The sequence below is a fragment of the Sinohyriopsis cumingii genome, chromosome 6 (genome assembly GCF_028554795.1).
Source record: "Sinohyriopsis cumingii isolate HCF-2022 chromosome 6, ASM2855479v2, whole genome shotgun sequence".
Classification (NCBI taxonomy): domain Eukaryota; kingdom Metazoa; phylum Mollusca; class Bivalvia; order Unionida; family Unionidae; genus Sinohyriopsis; species Sinohyriopsis cumingii.
The window spans coordinates 120200642-120217213 of NC_142966.1; the positions used below are offsets into that span (position 1 = coordinate 120200642).

The following is a 16572-nucleotide window of genomic DNA, read 5'->3' on the forward strand; positions in this document are numbered from 1 at the left end:
TGCCACAACCGAACCCCGAAACCTGCACACCGATGCCGGTGAGTGCTGTGGAAACCAGGTCCAAGAGTCGACAGACGAAAGCGAAGCCGATGGAAGTTACATCGACACCGGTGAGTAACGTTCTTCCGGCCGAGCTGAGGAAGCTGCAACAGGAAGACGCAACACTGGCGCAGTTGCACCAACACGCTGCAGCAGGGACGGAGAGAGAAACTCCGAATGGCGGGGTGAAGTTCGCATACAAGAAGGGGATCTTGTATCGCTACGCCAGGAATGGTAACGAACACTTTAAGCAAGTCGTCGTACCAAAAGAGAAGCGAGGGGAAGTGCTGAAACTCGCGCACGAGAGTCTCATGGGTGGACACATGGGAATTGCCAAGACGCGTGACCATCTTGTCAAAGGATTCTACTGGCCAGGGGTCCAGGGAGACGTCAAACGGTTCTGTCTCTCCTGTGACAAGTGTCAGAGAATGGCACCGAAAACGGATCATCGACCCGTCCCCTTGGGGAGTACACCCCTTATCGATGAACCGTTTAGACGCGTCGCGATGGACTTGATCGGACCGATAAAACCCGCGTCATCGCACAGAAATCGGTATATCTTAACGGTCGTAGACTACGCTACACGCTATCCGGAGGCCGTTGCGCTGCGTAATATTGATTCGGAAACCGTCGCGGAAGCGCTGTTTGGGATTTGGTCAAGAGTTAGAGTGCCCGACGAGATCCTGACCGACCAAGGGACACAATTCATGAGTCGCGTGATGGCATAGGTAAACCGACTGATGTCAATTAAGCACCTCACGACTACACCGTATCACCCTCAATGTAACGGACTGGTCGAACGGTTTAACGGGACCCTAAAGAACACGCTCAAGAAGCTGTGCGAAGGCCGCCCCAAGGATTGGGATCGGTATATTCCTGCCATGCTTTTCGCCTACCGGGAAGTACCTCAAGCGAGTTTAGGATTCTCTCCCTTTGAACTCCTGTACGGGACGACCGTACGTGGCCCAATCGCCATACTGAGACAACTGTGGACGGACGATCACGCTGTGGAGGAGGTACGCACCACCTACCAATACGTTGCGGACTTGCGCAACAAACTGGAGGAAGTTTGTTCCCTCACACAGGAGAACCTCAAGCGAGCGAAGGCGCGTCAGGCGAAGAATTACAACAAGCGCGCAAAACCACGCCAGTTTGAAGTGGGGGACAAGGTGTTGTTACTGCTGCCCAAAGAACACAACAAGCTGCAAGTTTCCTGGAGGGGTCCATACGTTGTCACCGAGAAGGTCGGAGGTCAAACATATCGGATACGGCTACCAACGAAGGAGAAATTGTACCATGCCAATCTCCTTAAGAGATACCAGGAAAGAAAGACCATCAGCGATTTTGTTATCGCCACGATAGTCACCGAGGACGCCAAAGGCGATACGGAAGGTGCCAACACTGTTCCGAGCTGTCCGTTAACGAGGGCTGAGACACCCTCGGACGTGGAGTGCGATCCCATGTTGACTGCGGCGCAGCGGGAAGAGATTGATACGTTGCTGGCCGGGTATTCCGATGTGCTTACGGAAATACCCGGGAGAACGTCGCTTGTCGAGTTCGGGTTAAAGTTGGTGGATAACCGGCCAGTCTAGCGGAAACCCTACCCCTTGCCCCATGCAAAACGACAACTCGTAAGGGAGGAGATCGAGCAGATGATGGCTCTGGGAGTGATCGAACCCGCCGACTCTCCGTACAGCTCTCCAGTAGTCCTAGTGCAGAAGAAGGACGGCACCCATCGGTTTTGTGTCGACTACCGGAAGCTAAATCAGGTGACAGAATTTCAAGTCGAAATGCTACCTGACCCGGAACATATTTTCGCCTCTGTGTCGAAAGCGAAATATTTCTCCAAGCTGCATTTGTCCAAGGGCTATTGGCAAATTCCGGTAAGGGAGGAGGATAGGGCAAAGCTAGCTTGTGCTACTCCCGACGGGACCTACCAATGGTTGGTCATGCCGTTCGGGGTACAGAACGCGCCCAGCGTCTTTACTAGGATGATGCGGAAGTTGTTGGAACCCTTGCGCGATAGGGGTGTCCACAACTTCATGGATGACCTCTTGTTAGCCACAGCGACGTGGGGTGAACACCTCACTCTGTTAGCTGACGTTTTGGAGCGGCTGCGTCAGGCGGGATTGACAGCTCGCCCTTCCAAATGTCACCTAGAGTTCCGGACATTGGGCTATTTGGGACATACCCTGAGCCAAGGTACGCTGTCCCCAGAGAAGTCGAAGGTGGAACAGCTGAGAAACGCCGCACGGCCCGCTACGAAAACTGAGGTGAGGTCATTTCTGGGATTGGCCGGGTATTACCGGAGGTATGTGGCCAATTTCAGCGCGATTGCGGGACCGTTGTCTGACCTAACCAAGAAACGTGCCCCGACTAAGGTTATTTGGACAGATGCGTGTGAGCATGCTTTCCAAACGCTGAAGGATAGACTTACATCCGACGCAGTTGTCTGTCTACCGGATCTGACAAAAGACTTCGTTCTTCGCACCGATGCATGTGACACGGGACTGGGAGCAGTACTACTACAGGAATACGATGGGACGCTTTTTCCTGTCGCGTACGGCAGTCGGAAGTTGTCAGCTGGCGAGAAGAACTACTCCGTATCGGAGAGAGAATGCCTCGGAATTGTGTTCGGTATATCATGGTTCGAGCGGTACTTATACGGGCGGAAGTTCATCTTGGAGACCGACCACCAACCACTCGCGTATCTCGCGCAGGCGAAATTGTCGAATGGACGATTGATGCGATGGTCGCTGTTCTTACAACAATACCAGATGCAGATCAGACACGTGAAAGGAACTGAGAACGTAGGCGCCGATTTCATGAGCAGGAGCGCTGGAATGGTATAGATCGCTGTATATATATATATATATATATTCATGTTCATACTCAGTGTGTAGTGTCGCGATAATTTTGTTCTTTATTTCGTATATTAATGCCATTGCATTTGAAGTAATTTTGAGGGAATAAAATCCCGATTTTATTCTCAAGCGTGGGGGGGTGTCATGTTTACCCCGACCCAGAGTAGCCCAGTTTGAAACATGTATAATCAAGGCAATTCTGACGGGTCATTGTTTGATGTCGAACATTGCTGAAGGCTAGCACTAATCCGTTATGTAAGATTGTTGTGGCTAGAATCGACGGACCGGACATTGGAGATGCGAAGTCACAGACAGCCAATTATCACCTAGGTGTCGAAATGTTTCCAAGATCAAAAGAAATTGCCTGAAGAAGTGGGAGTGTCCTAACTTCTTTCCCCTGCAAACAGACAGACAGGTTGAACTGGCTGCTAAGACGATTGGACAGGGGCACAGCGCCACCCAATCAGAATCGAGATGGGGGGGGGGAGACCTTGATTTGGGTAGAATGATATCCCTGCATTTTCCGGCAAAAGTTAGTTCGCTGAGAGAAATTACCCAGAGAAGAGGTTAGCATAACTCCGAATAGCCATTCGTTATTGGCGGGAAAATCTTAGAGCGGGAAGGTCTAAGTACAGAAAGCTTCAAAAGGTCAGTAGATATTTGTTCGGTCTTTGTGGAATGCGACTGCATTTTAATTGTAGGTTGTATGTATACTTTATTAGTACTAGAATCGCAGTACGAAGAATTACTTTGTTTTGTTAATATGTTTGCATATTTTGAAGAAATGAGTTGATATTTGTAAAGAATTATATAGCTTGCCTGCCGTCGTAAGAGTTAATATTGTAATTTACTATGTGGGTATTTTATAGTAGACTAACACATATGTTCATATGATTATAGATTTTGCCATTGTTGAATATTTGTAATGTACAGACATGCGTCTGATTTTGTCAGATTGTAGTACGATGAGATTAAATATATATGTGTATATACTGACGTGACGCAATGTATTGATGTCTGTATAACAATTTGCTGATACTGTGTTATTACGCCATTGTTTACCCTGCAAGAAGTGTGTGGGAATTTCGATGTGTATGCATGCGTGGCCGAAACAGTGACAGCTGTCTGATGGTTAATTGTCGTTATAGTGTGAGGTGAGGTTCGATTAAACATTTGTTAACGCCTTGTGGTTTTTCACAGGAAGCTTTGAGGGACAGACCAGTTAAAGTTTGGTCCCATTGTCTTGGATAGAGAGACGGAGGAAAGGAGGGAAGAAGAGGGAGAAGTTGAAGTCTGGGAGCGGAATTGGAGGAGGAGATAATAGAAAGGGAAAGGAGAAGAAAGGAGAAGTTGAAGTCTGGAGCGAAACTGGAGGAGGAGATAGTAGAGAGGGAAACAGACAAAGGAGGAGTTAGAGGAACGGAAAGAAGGAAGAATCAGCGGGAATAGATGAGTAGATGCAAGGACAGGGGGAAAATCGAACTCACACTGTAATCACGGGATGAATTAGGCTGTCACTTGGTCGAGGGAAAGACGAGTGATTGGAAGTTATTGTTTTTAAATTATCACATTTATTAAATTGTTATTGATTGAATTTCATCTTCGTGTTCTCTATAATTTAACCGTCGGCATTGCTGACTGGGGACTCAGAGCTGTAAATCTACATCATCACTAATTTAACTTTCTAACCTAACGAGCCAGGGTGGAACTTTCAATTTAATTTAATTAAATTATATTGGGAGAACCCCACCCCAATACGACAGAACGCCACATATATAAAAAAACATCTCATATGGATCAAACAATAAAACTAGAATGTATCCAATTCAACATAAAAATTAGTGACGTAGTACACAATGCGTGAAGTGGTACACATGTTCAGCGAACGGAAACCATGTGGAATAATGTTTTTGATGATCGCCTCAATATACTTAATTTATCCTGAAATTAATGTTGTCCTATGAGAAAATAATAAAGTACACCGTTATGAAGAGATATTTATTAACAGTTAATCTCAGAACGATTATAAAGTGAGTATTCAACAGTATAATCTGCCTACCCCCTCCTTATTTTTCCGTTATGTCATCAATCACTTTATTGGTTTTGGGCTTATTTTATAGGTCCCTCGATAACTCGCGCCTCACTTACAGTGTGGTCGATGTTTCTGGACCCCGATGTGTGCGAGTTATCGTGGGAGTGGTGTACACAAGCGCAGATTTGTCACTACACAATAACATCATTATTAATGCACACATAACTCTGCCCAGATAAATTTGAACTTAGTCGCGCGCTCGACATAACTTTTGAAAGAAAATGGCATGTCTAGTTAAAATTGAAATTTGCAGTCATATTGTGAATGAATACGCATTGCAACAACTTTTCCATTTGATATGGAATGAATATATTCTGGTATTTTGTTTCAATCTGACGAAAGTTTGTGATTTTGGACTGGATTCATCTGTGCAAATTATACATGAAATACATCAGATTGAAGCGGTGGGGAGAAGCGTGTTTACATCTGCAAATGTGTTTCTGTTTCTGTCATTGAATGTTTGAAATCATAATGTGGGAAAAATATGAAGTCTTTCAATTGCAATTAACAAAAAGACGCTATGGAATTTAATGCTTATTTCATTTTGAGTGCAGTAAGGAGGATTCAATTGCATTTATCATCCAAATTACAGCAAAATTTTGAGATGTGTAATCCAGATTGAAAACCTATGACATGGCTCATGTAATTTGGATTTGCAGAATTAAGAAAATACATTTTGAGGAAATTCAGGAGGTAAAATGTAAGAATATTTTATTTTGCCATTCTTATCACCAGCTAAAGAAGAGAGTATATGACTTGTCACTTGTATGTTATTTGTAAGGACATTATCTTGCATCTGTTATATATACTGTAGCTAGCCTAAATCCATAACATTGTATCAATGCGGAATGTGCCAAAACAGCTGATATGTGGCAGTCCACGAAACATCTGTTTTAGTTCATTCAGAAACAAATTTAAACAGCCACAACGTAAAGAGCCTCTTACGCAAGTGTACATGATTTGTGTACAAATCAAAAGTGTTGGCGTCTGCATCCATTGTTTGTTTACAATAGAAAGTAGTTCCTTTATGCACGTGAATGCTATATGTGTACTGTCATGCGAGTTCAGTATCAGGTAATACTGAACGATTCTGACAATGTAAAGTTAACAGGGGAAAAAATAAACATATAATAAGTAGAAGTATTACTGAGATTTGTGATTTGTCAGTGCTTATATACATTCAGTTGGCTATGGTTATTAACTCATTAGATGTTTCTGTGACTGAATATCTACATATTATTTAATTTGGAAGAATGCTGTGGTTGAATAACTGTCAGTTCGGAAACCAGTATTTGTCAGAATTCTTTTGAAAAGAGACAGGAGTTTATTTATTTCTAGAGGATGACATCTGAATCATGCTTGTAAATGATACAGTGCGGGAAAGGTTTTGGAGCATCCAATCCTCTATTCATTAACCGTTACTCATAATTCCATTTGTAATGAGTTCTTGTGGGGTAAATTTACCATAATCCAGCAGACATAATCATTTTAGGGGACCCGAGTGGCCAAGTGGTCTAAAGCACCCTCTGTTACGGATCACTGCCATCTCACCTCTGCGTGGGTTTGAGTCTAGAATTTGGCCAATGGGGGTATGTGAGAAAGCTTGCCAGTAGCCTCTCGTGGGTCAGTGGTTCTTCCTGGGTTCTTCCTCCACCATTATTACTGGCCACCATGCATAGCCTATCGTGTGCTGAAAAATGGCGTTAAACCCCACAACATAATCATTTTACGCCCCAATGCCCCTTCAGCAATCGATTGAAAAGAGGCTCAAATATTAAAAACTTAAAAGGCTGTTGAATGTAAGACAAGGAAAATTGCCAAACAGTAATTAGAAAACTGCATAAAAATTGCCTGGGCTATCCTGGACCAATCAGATTCTCAAAAAGTGAAATGTTACCATGTTTACATATCAAAATATTAAATTGCACACAATGAAGGTAAAGTGTACCAACTATTTGATAAGCTGAGGAGTGCAGTATATCCATCCGACAAAACGAGTTCATATTTTCCCATACAAATGGAGTAACCTATTCATTAAATGCTCATTTTCTTATTCCATCTAAGGCTTAATTATATAAACAAAAATAAACTACAAGAAAAAAAAGTAACTAAATGTATGACATATTCCAAACTAAATACACAATCGCAGATTCATCACTAAACAACAACAACATTATTAATGCACACATAACTCTGCCCAGAAAAATATGAACTTAGTCGCGCACTAGACATAACTTTCAAAGAAAATCGTGTTTTGGTCTACTTAAAATTGAAATCTGGAGTCACACTGTGAATGAATGCACCCTGCAAAAACTTTTCCTTTTGATCTGGAATGAACAGATTTTTGTACTTTTGTCGATCCTCCACAATTCTGTGATTATGGACTGGATTTATCTGTGCCAATTCTAAAGTACATCAGGTTTCACCAGTGCGTTGACATCTGCAAGTGTGTTTTTGTTCTGTCATTCAATGTTTGAAATCATAATGTGGGTAAAATATGAAGTCTTTCAATTGCAATTATCAAAAAGACGCTATGGAATATAATGTTTATTTCATTTTAAGTGCAGTAAGGAGGATGTAATTGCACTTGGAATATAGTCGAAATTACAGAACAATTTCAAAATGTGTAATCAAGCTTGAGAACCTATAACATGGCTCATGTAATTCGGATTTGCAGAACAGAGAAAGAACATTTTGAGGAAATTCATAATGTAAAACTGTAAGTATATTTTTTGGCATTCTTATCACCAGCTAAAGACAGTTTATGCCTTGTCACTTGCATGTCATTTGTAGGGACCCAGCAATTTTATGAAATCTGCATCTATCGCAAGCCTAATTCCAAAACAATGTATCACAAAAAACATGGAATGTGGCAAAGCAGCTGGTATGTGGCGGTCCACGCAAACATCTACTTTAGTTCATTCAGAAACAAATTTAATCAACCATGAGTGTACATGATTTGTTTACAAAGTAGTTCCTAATACACGAATGGGCACTTGTGAGTGCAATACGAAGTACACATGTGTTCAATATCGTAAAATACTGAACAATTCTGACAATGTAAAGCAGAGAAAAAATAGCATATAATAGGTGCAGATCCTGCCTAATATAGAACCTGTCTACAACAATAACACTGGTTTTACAAATTTTTCATGGATTTTGTTGCTGCTCAAAATCATGAATTTATAAAACCTAAGAAAAATAAGCAAATATGTTGTAAAGCCTCCCACATAATGTTCTCACTAAATATTCTAAGCTTTGGTGAATGTATGTGGCTGATATCTTAATTTTTTGTATATAAACCATTTTTCTTCTTTTCATCACAGTGACCATGACCTTTTGACTCAAAAATCAATAGGCTTCTTTATTACCAAGTGCAAGCCATTCTCAATGTTGAGTCTAGGTCTATGATGTGGAACTGATGTTGATATACTGGAACAATTGTAATAGTTTTTTTGGTCATAGTGACCTTTACCTTTTACTTTTGGCCCCAAAATTAATAGGAATCTTCCTTACACGAAGTACAAGCCCTCTGGAAAGTTTAGTGACTGAAGACTATGTATAACTATAGTTATGCAAAAATAATTTTCTTTCTTCTTGGCACAATGACCTTGACCTAAAAAATTAATAATAGGGTACTTCCTTACCCCAAGTGCAAAACAACTATACAGCCTGGTCAATTTAGATGGTAAGGAACCTGAGTTATTGTGCAAAAACTGTTTTCATTCTCTCAGCCAGTGACCTTTGATCTTTTAACCCCTGAACTGATTCTTTCTTACCCAAAGTACAAACCATTCAGAAAGTTTGGCAATGAAGTGAAGAACTCGTTATTTTGTGAAAGTAAACTCTAGTTATTGTGTGTGAAATTATTTTCACTCTAACTCGGGTTATTGTGTTAAGACAAAATTATAAAACAGATAGATGGAAAACATTATAAGATACACTCCACCTTGTGGCAGGTACATGACAAATTAATACCACTCCAGGTTCCTTACATGCCTGATGAAAAGACAGATTTGTCCATATTTTGTAAGCTCTACCAGAGCATGATTAAAAAAAAACATACAGTTAACAGAGTAAAAGACTAGGATTACTTTGACTTGCTACAGTTCCAACCCTTACCAATGTGAAAATGTCGGGCTTGAAAAAAAATTGTAATCCTAACTTATTAATTGAAGTGCATACTTCCAATTGTTTGTCAAATTTATTTCAAGAATTGAACCTCACTGATTCAAAATACTTCTGGACTAAAATACTTTTGGGCTGAAACCTGTTTTCTGCAATCATCTTTACCATTAGGTGGTACACAGAAGCCTGTCAAGAAATGACCACACAACTAGTTTTCATTCAATCCTGATGTCAAGTGCAATATTTGTGTGTGTGTATGTGTGTGTGATTTGGATTTTTTAATGTAGCTTTAACAATGTTTCAGTCATATCACTACGATGACAGCAGTGTGGCAGCTTATAGTGATATATAGCACTGAAGCATCATGCTGCAGACATGTAGCATCATGTCCCCCCCCCCCCCCCCGTCACATTATCCTGATACCAGGCCGACCAGTCCTAACACTAACCTCTTAATGCTGTTGTTAGTACCATTTTTATAAGTCTTTGGTATGACATGGTCAGGGAACGAACCCATGACCTCCTGCATCCAAGGTGGACACTCTAGCCACCGGAGCGGTCATCATTTTTGTAACAAGCCATGCTTTAGATGTTCATTTTAATAGCTTTCTTCAACTATCTCAGGTGAATCAGTGCACCTAGCCGATCTAGCTAAGACTATTCAAAATTAGTCACTTTTGTAATCAAAGTGCTCTGGCATGCTTTCAGAAAAGAATTCCACTCAGTCATTACAAGCATTTCATTAATCTAGATCTACTTGCATCAAAACTGCAGCTTAAATCTACAAAATTTTATCAGATCAAAATTTTGAATCTGACAATACTGATCTTAACAGCATAATCAGGTTACAAAATAGGAATGAACCCATCAAAATTGAAATGGTGTGCAGGATAGGATAAAACATTCATTAATTACAGGAGTATAAATACAGACTTTAAAGACTTCACAGGCAACATTGTCAAAGAAAAAGAATGTAAAACACAAATACAAGTCGAATTCAAAACATCAAGTTCAACAACAGTTTAAACATGAATTCCTCAAGGGAAAGACACTCTAGTGGCTATAAATAATTTCCCAAAATTCATGCTAAGACCATTCCTATCTTTCAAATACTGAGTGTTCAAACCATTTTTGATTGTTTTCAGCAATAACAAGATCTTCAAATTGGCTCCTGTTGTGGAGATGCTGAATGCCAGCTTTGCACCATTTTTATTTAGGACCAACAAGGCATCATAAGAAATCTTCTGGAAGAAACCCCATATTGATATGACTTTCCATTTTGACGGAGTAATAACAACAAGATTTTTATGATGGATGCCATAGTTGCCACATTCAATACCAGATAGGCACCATTTCTATTTAGTACCAAACTAAACATAAGAAATCTTGGTGAAAGCATAATGTTGATATGACATAAGAAGAATTCTTGAAGTGAAAATCCCATGGCAATATTACTTTTTGCTTGCTATAACAAGTTTTCAAGATGCTGCCATGCCAGCAATCATGGACATCAGAGCAACCCATCATTTAGGACCAACTAGACATCATAAGAATTCTTTTTTGTGCAAACACCAGCTAGACCAAGAAATGAACATGGGTAAAAAGTTTCATGGCAATCCAAGTAGGTTAGAGGGAGTAGCAATAATAAACATGTCCCTAACAGATGGATGACCAGAAAACAGACCATCCCATTAATTTTTCTGGTCCATGACCAGTATAGCTACAAAATAGCAGCAAATGAAAATGTTTTTTTTAAAAAAACATATTGAAGAAACAACAGGCACCATTTGAAAGATGTTACCTGTTTTATCTATGCTTTTTAGGAAGGATACATATAAACCACTTCAGAAATATGACCATTTTCAAATTAACTGGATTTGAATATACTCACAGTTCTTTACTGCGCAACTTGGGACTATTAGACTGTATCTGCCTGGGCTCCCCCTCATCTTTTATTGGCTGGACTTTTACCTCCTCTGGTTTGGCATCCTTTGGGGGTAAAAAGAAATCTGGTTCAGTAGAATGCTTTATGTAGAAATTCTGCCCAATGAATTTGACTGCTTGCACTATGTAAACAACTGTCATATGGTCTCTCATTTTTTCAATTTAATCCATACTGGATGACATGTTTGCATCATTTGTCCATCATGCCACAATGACTTCTGTAAAGTTGGTAAAATTTTGTTCGGCAGTTTTTCGTGACATGTCAAATGCTCTTATACTTTTAGTAATAGTAACCTTATTTCATGGCAGACTGGCATCACAGTATATATATCAACCATAAAGTACATGTAGGTCTACAATGCACAAATGGTCTCTTAGCCTATTTATATGCAGCAGTGTTGTTTTTTTGTGTAGAAAATTCTCAAATTTATATGATCTGTATCCCCAACAGATTTCAAAATTTAACTCACAATGGTCATTCATTTTTGTGTCATGATCTTGTAGTTCCTATTATTTGTTATTTATGGAGCAAATGGATGCTCAAGATTTCATGTCTTGTGCTGAATAGAGTGTTTCCCTTTACGCACATTTGTGTTACAGGCGCACCCTGGAGAAAATTGATGCACACATTTTTTTGCCGTGCATTGTTTTGGCATAAAGGATTTACATAATGCGATCAGGATTTATTTAATATCCAATGCAATGGATAAGGGTGGCATCATGTATACTTCCAGCATAGGCACTGACTGGTTCCGGCATTGTTTACTCCCTGCGTTGCACTCCTCTATTCGTAAAACGGAGTGCAATGCAAGGAACATACAAAATAAGGAACCAGACTAGCATAGACAATGTTATGACTAAAGCTGTACCAATGTCACTTTATGCCAATTATGCCGATACCGCAATTAACCGAATATTAAAATTGCTGATACTGATCCCGAGACCGATTATTTCAAGAAACTGCCTGTTCTACAGTTAGTGAAAGCACTAGCATTTGATTGACAAGTAAACCATGCCCTATTTTTATTATAACTAAAAATGCCTAAAATGGGTGCGGATTTATGTAAATAGTTCAAATGTGTTCTCAAGCTACCATACGTGTGATAACTATTTCCCACATTTTATATTCCACCTTTATTTCTTATTGTTAACTCATATATGCAAATAAAACTCTTTACTAAATAACATATTTATTCCGAATTAGTTTTTTGGAGGCACATATGCTCTCTGTGCTATGTTTCTTGATTCCTTCTTTTAATTTAATGATGGTAATCAATGCTTATATATATGGTACAGTAATGCCAGGTCAAGTTGACTCATGTAAGTTTCATTGGTGGGAATAGAGATCATAATTTGCTTGTCGAGAAAAAATATACAGCATTCAGTGATCATTCCTGGGATTTAGAAAGCAGTTCACCTACAAGCAAAGCATGTAAAGTGCAGAAGAAAAAAAATATTCTGAAATCCTAGTTGATGGAGATGTACTTTGTGAAGCTAGCCATAAAGGGGGGGGGGGGGAAGGCATTTAATTCCTGAATGCATGAAATCGACGGTCACATTATATGTCACTTATCTTACATTGCAAAGTAGGATCATAGGGTTTTAGTATTAAAATGTCTCTTACAAAACTATTATTTCGAAAATAATATACATAATATAGATTTCCTTAATACCTGATGTTTCTATTAAAAAAAGTGAGACTGTAGGAAAGTAGATACTTTACATTTGATAATACATTTAATTCAGGTGACAACAGTTAGACCTATGCACTAATGGTGATGTGCAATGCAAAGACCATGGAAGTAGTGCAAAACAGTCATGTAATGATTTATTTTGTAATATTATGGCTGTATTGCTCGTTTTCAATAAAGTAATAACTATACCATCTTTTTCAATTTGCACTGCCTATTACATTAATAGTATTGGAAAAATATTCACTACTTATTGAGTTATTCTGGCGACATTTCTTGAAAATTTGCAACAAATTACTGAGACTGGCGATTTTTTGCTACAACTTTTTAAAAGCCAGGACCATCTCTGTAATGTGTATGCTGGAAGTTCAACGGCCACACGAGGTCTGATTTGGCTGGTTGGCTGCTGTGATTGGGATGAGTGCATGCATGGTATTGATAATTTGTTGTGAGAAGACAATCAGCGGTAGTTTACAACAAGCGTGTCAAAAAGTATTTACTTTTAAGAATATATTGTCTTTCAATTAACCCCCAAATCAAATTTTTATTCCTTAATTTCCACTATTTAATTCTGATTTAAAATTCAAGTCATGTCAAGATGAATGTTATGATTAAATTTATATTTTGGAAATTTGTTTACATCGGCACCAATTATTTCTGCCGATACCGATTGCTGAAATAATCTGCCTGATTATGAGTATGGCTGATTAATCGGTACAGCTTTAGTTATGACAGAGTGGCTTCCCCATCTCTTGCGAGCTCTCATGCAATTTCCATTGAGCTCAGCAAAATGTCATCCTGATGTTTAACCTCAATGCTTGTTGCACTAGAAAGTGACCTCCAGATTAAAACATCGTGCAATAAGAATCATTAGCAAAAAAAGTGAAAGAAGCAGAACACAAAAGAGTAACTGTGGATCTAACTATAATGAAAAATGGAGAAAATAATTCCCTGACTGGAATGTGGCACATCCATTAGGATTACTGGTGTGACTTCTGATCGTGTCATTTTGCAGACTGCAAAAGTAAATAATCCTATTGTGACAGGATTTAAGAATTTTAAAAAATCCGCCCTCGTTCGCCACAAGATATCTGGAGAACACATTATAACCCAAGACATTTTTTCACAAAGAAATCAGTAAACTTGCTGAGACAAATGCATCTATTTGGATTACAAAGTCTGGGGGTCAATGCAGATTTTGTTGGTTTTTAACTTTGCTGCAATAAAAGAAAGATCTCAAGTGTAACTTATTAGAAACAAGATGAATCACTAGCCTCCTTGATTTTTGGATAAATTTGTTCTAGAACTAAGTACAATGAGGCTGATGTGCACATGTTATGACAGTAAATTAACTGCCATCTGGTTAAAAAGATTTATGAGGCTTTTTGTATTGGCTTATATGTAATGTGTTGGTCTATAATATTGCTTCAAAAGGATTATAAAGAGACTGTTAAAAGTGGACAATGCATTAGTTTGTTAATTGTGCATGTTAGTTTAGAGAGAGAGAGAGAGAGTTAGAGTATGTTGTGCAATATCCTATTTCAAGCTTTAAAAAAATACGAGTCACAGGAAAAGTTGTCAGTACATTTTTGACCCCCAGTTCTGACACCAAGGTTGTATTTTAGCCTCAGTTTTACACCCCTGGGGTATAAACTGTGAATAAAAGTAAATACTTGAGCACTATTTTACAGCTAAGCAGGTCATTTCTGAGAATGAGGCAGGAAAGAAAATATACTATTGAGCCATTGTGAGTAATTAATGCAAACCAGTGTGTAACAATTCAAGGAAGAAGGAAGTTCACTGCAAAGATTTATTAAAAAACAATCAATTCCACAAGCATTTAAAATTTCATTCACAAGATCACTGACGTGTGACCACTGCTGACATATATTGCGGTTATAAAGTTTCACACTTTTACAGGCTCTCGATTGTTTTCTGATCTAGATTTCTCCTTGAATATTTATTTTAAACAAGAATGAAGAATGTATTCTCTATACCAGCATTAAAATGTGACAATGACAAAACAACCAAAGTTGAAGTTAAGTCTGATTGCCTTATCTGTACATTCATTACCCTTCATACCAATGTGACCTGACAACCAACAATACAGATTACTTTTTTCAAACTTTCATTACTATGTAACAGTCAAGATATTTATTGGTTGTCCAATTATGACTTTCAAGGTGGAATGTGAATCACTAAAGATAATTTTTTAATGAGGTTTCAGTGTACAATGGTCCCCATCTTATACAGTTCCCCCATCAACAGAACCCATGCTGCATTTGTATACAAAAAGTATACCTCATGGGAGACCACCCCTTTGACCTGGCATGCAACCAGCATTTTAGGCAAAAAATGTCAAATCTGCACCCTCACAAATGGCCACATTATTTTAATACATGTCCAGAACTAATCTTTTATTCATATGGTAAGGTAGGTCATCTGATTTTCTCTATCGATGTATGTTTCCTGATGTCAGATTTTCTTTACTGAAAGAAATGTTGGCTAATGTAAATTTTAACATGTACTGCTACAGTTATTATCATTATCAATAAACACAGAGTTTACAGGAAATGAGTTCAACAGCATTGTGACAGTTTTGGGATGTCAAGTTCTTATCTTTGATAATCATGACCGGACTTCACTGTCAAGATTATAGCATAGTCAACATGGGCTAAATACAGCTTCTGTGGATTCACACATAGTGAAATTAACCCTGAACAAAACAGGGTACCAGAAAAATCCTTTAACAGTACATGTATCACTTATTTTATAAATAAAACACTTTGTCTACAACACAAATGTTTCATCTGCATGATTAAACTGCAGTACTGTACAATTAGCAACATATGAATAAACTAGCACAAAACCTTAACATCTCATCACGTAAACTGAAATTTACAGCTTCTAAAGAAAAAGTTAAAGTTGTTCAAGAGTTTGCAAAACTTGATGTTGGAAAGACTAAACACCATAACAGATACATGAGAGGACTATGCAGCAATAACAAAATGGAGTAAATGGAAAGAGAACGATTCTAAATGCCAAGCAATGCTTATACCAAGCTTTAAATGACATTTTTGAATGGTTTTGCAATGAGCATACTAACAATATCTCACTTGCATTTCACACTTATAAATCAGGAACTATTAATGTATGTTCACTTGAAATAAGTTTCATAAGACAGAAAAACCTTTTAATAATGTTACTTTTAAATGAAGATACTGAGTGCATTTAAGTTGCATGCAGCTTTCTTGTTATGTATATCTATATTTTTTTCTAACTCTTGGTACATAATTGTATTTACATTATGTGTAATTTTTGTTCCTGACTGTAAATTGTAATGATCATCTATAAACAAGATATTTGACAGTTAAATTTTGTACATGGGTATAAAGTTCTATTTTAAAATAATAAGAGTGAAGATTGCATAGGATCTATAAATAGGTGTTGTATGTATTTATTAATAACAATATTGATAATAAAACCCATTGAGAACTTTGGGGTAATTTTTCACTGGCTGGTGGAGTCAGGTGGGTTCTTAGAAGAATTAAGCTATTTCCCATTGGCAGGAAGGTTCTTTTATATGGGATATTTGCAAAATGTCACATAGCTAGTAGGAACAAAATGTGTTTTTGCCTCTTATGCTTGTATATAAGTATGTGGAGCTGTCAAATTTGATGGACAATCTTATCTGTTATGTTCTTGTTGTTACATCAGTCTTCACAAATATTTAATGTGGTGTTGAGATAATATTTGTGACAAAACATTTGTTTAGAATATTCACTGGAATTACGAAGTGTTCATTTTGATACATC

The 16572-nt window shown here is 38.4% G+C and overlaps 1 protein-coding gene across 1 annotated transcript in view; it reads right to left on the minus strand.

Annotated features, from left to right (window-relative positions):
• Window positions 1–16572, minus strand: part of LOC149797840 (RNA-binding protein 26-like) — a 107710-nt gene that overhangs the window by 81093 nt on the left and 10045 nt on the right. Inside the window, exon 4 of the mRNA XM_089962855.1 lies at window positions 11014–11111. Within this exon, the coding sequence (XP_089818981.1) occupies window positions 11014–11111 (98 nt within the window). The remainder of the gene's footprint in view (window positions 1–11013; window positions 11112–16572) is intronic.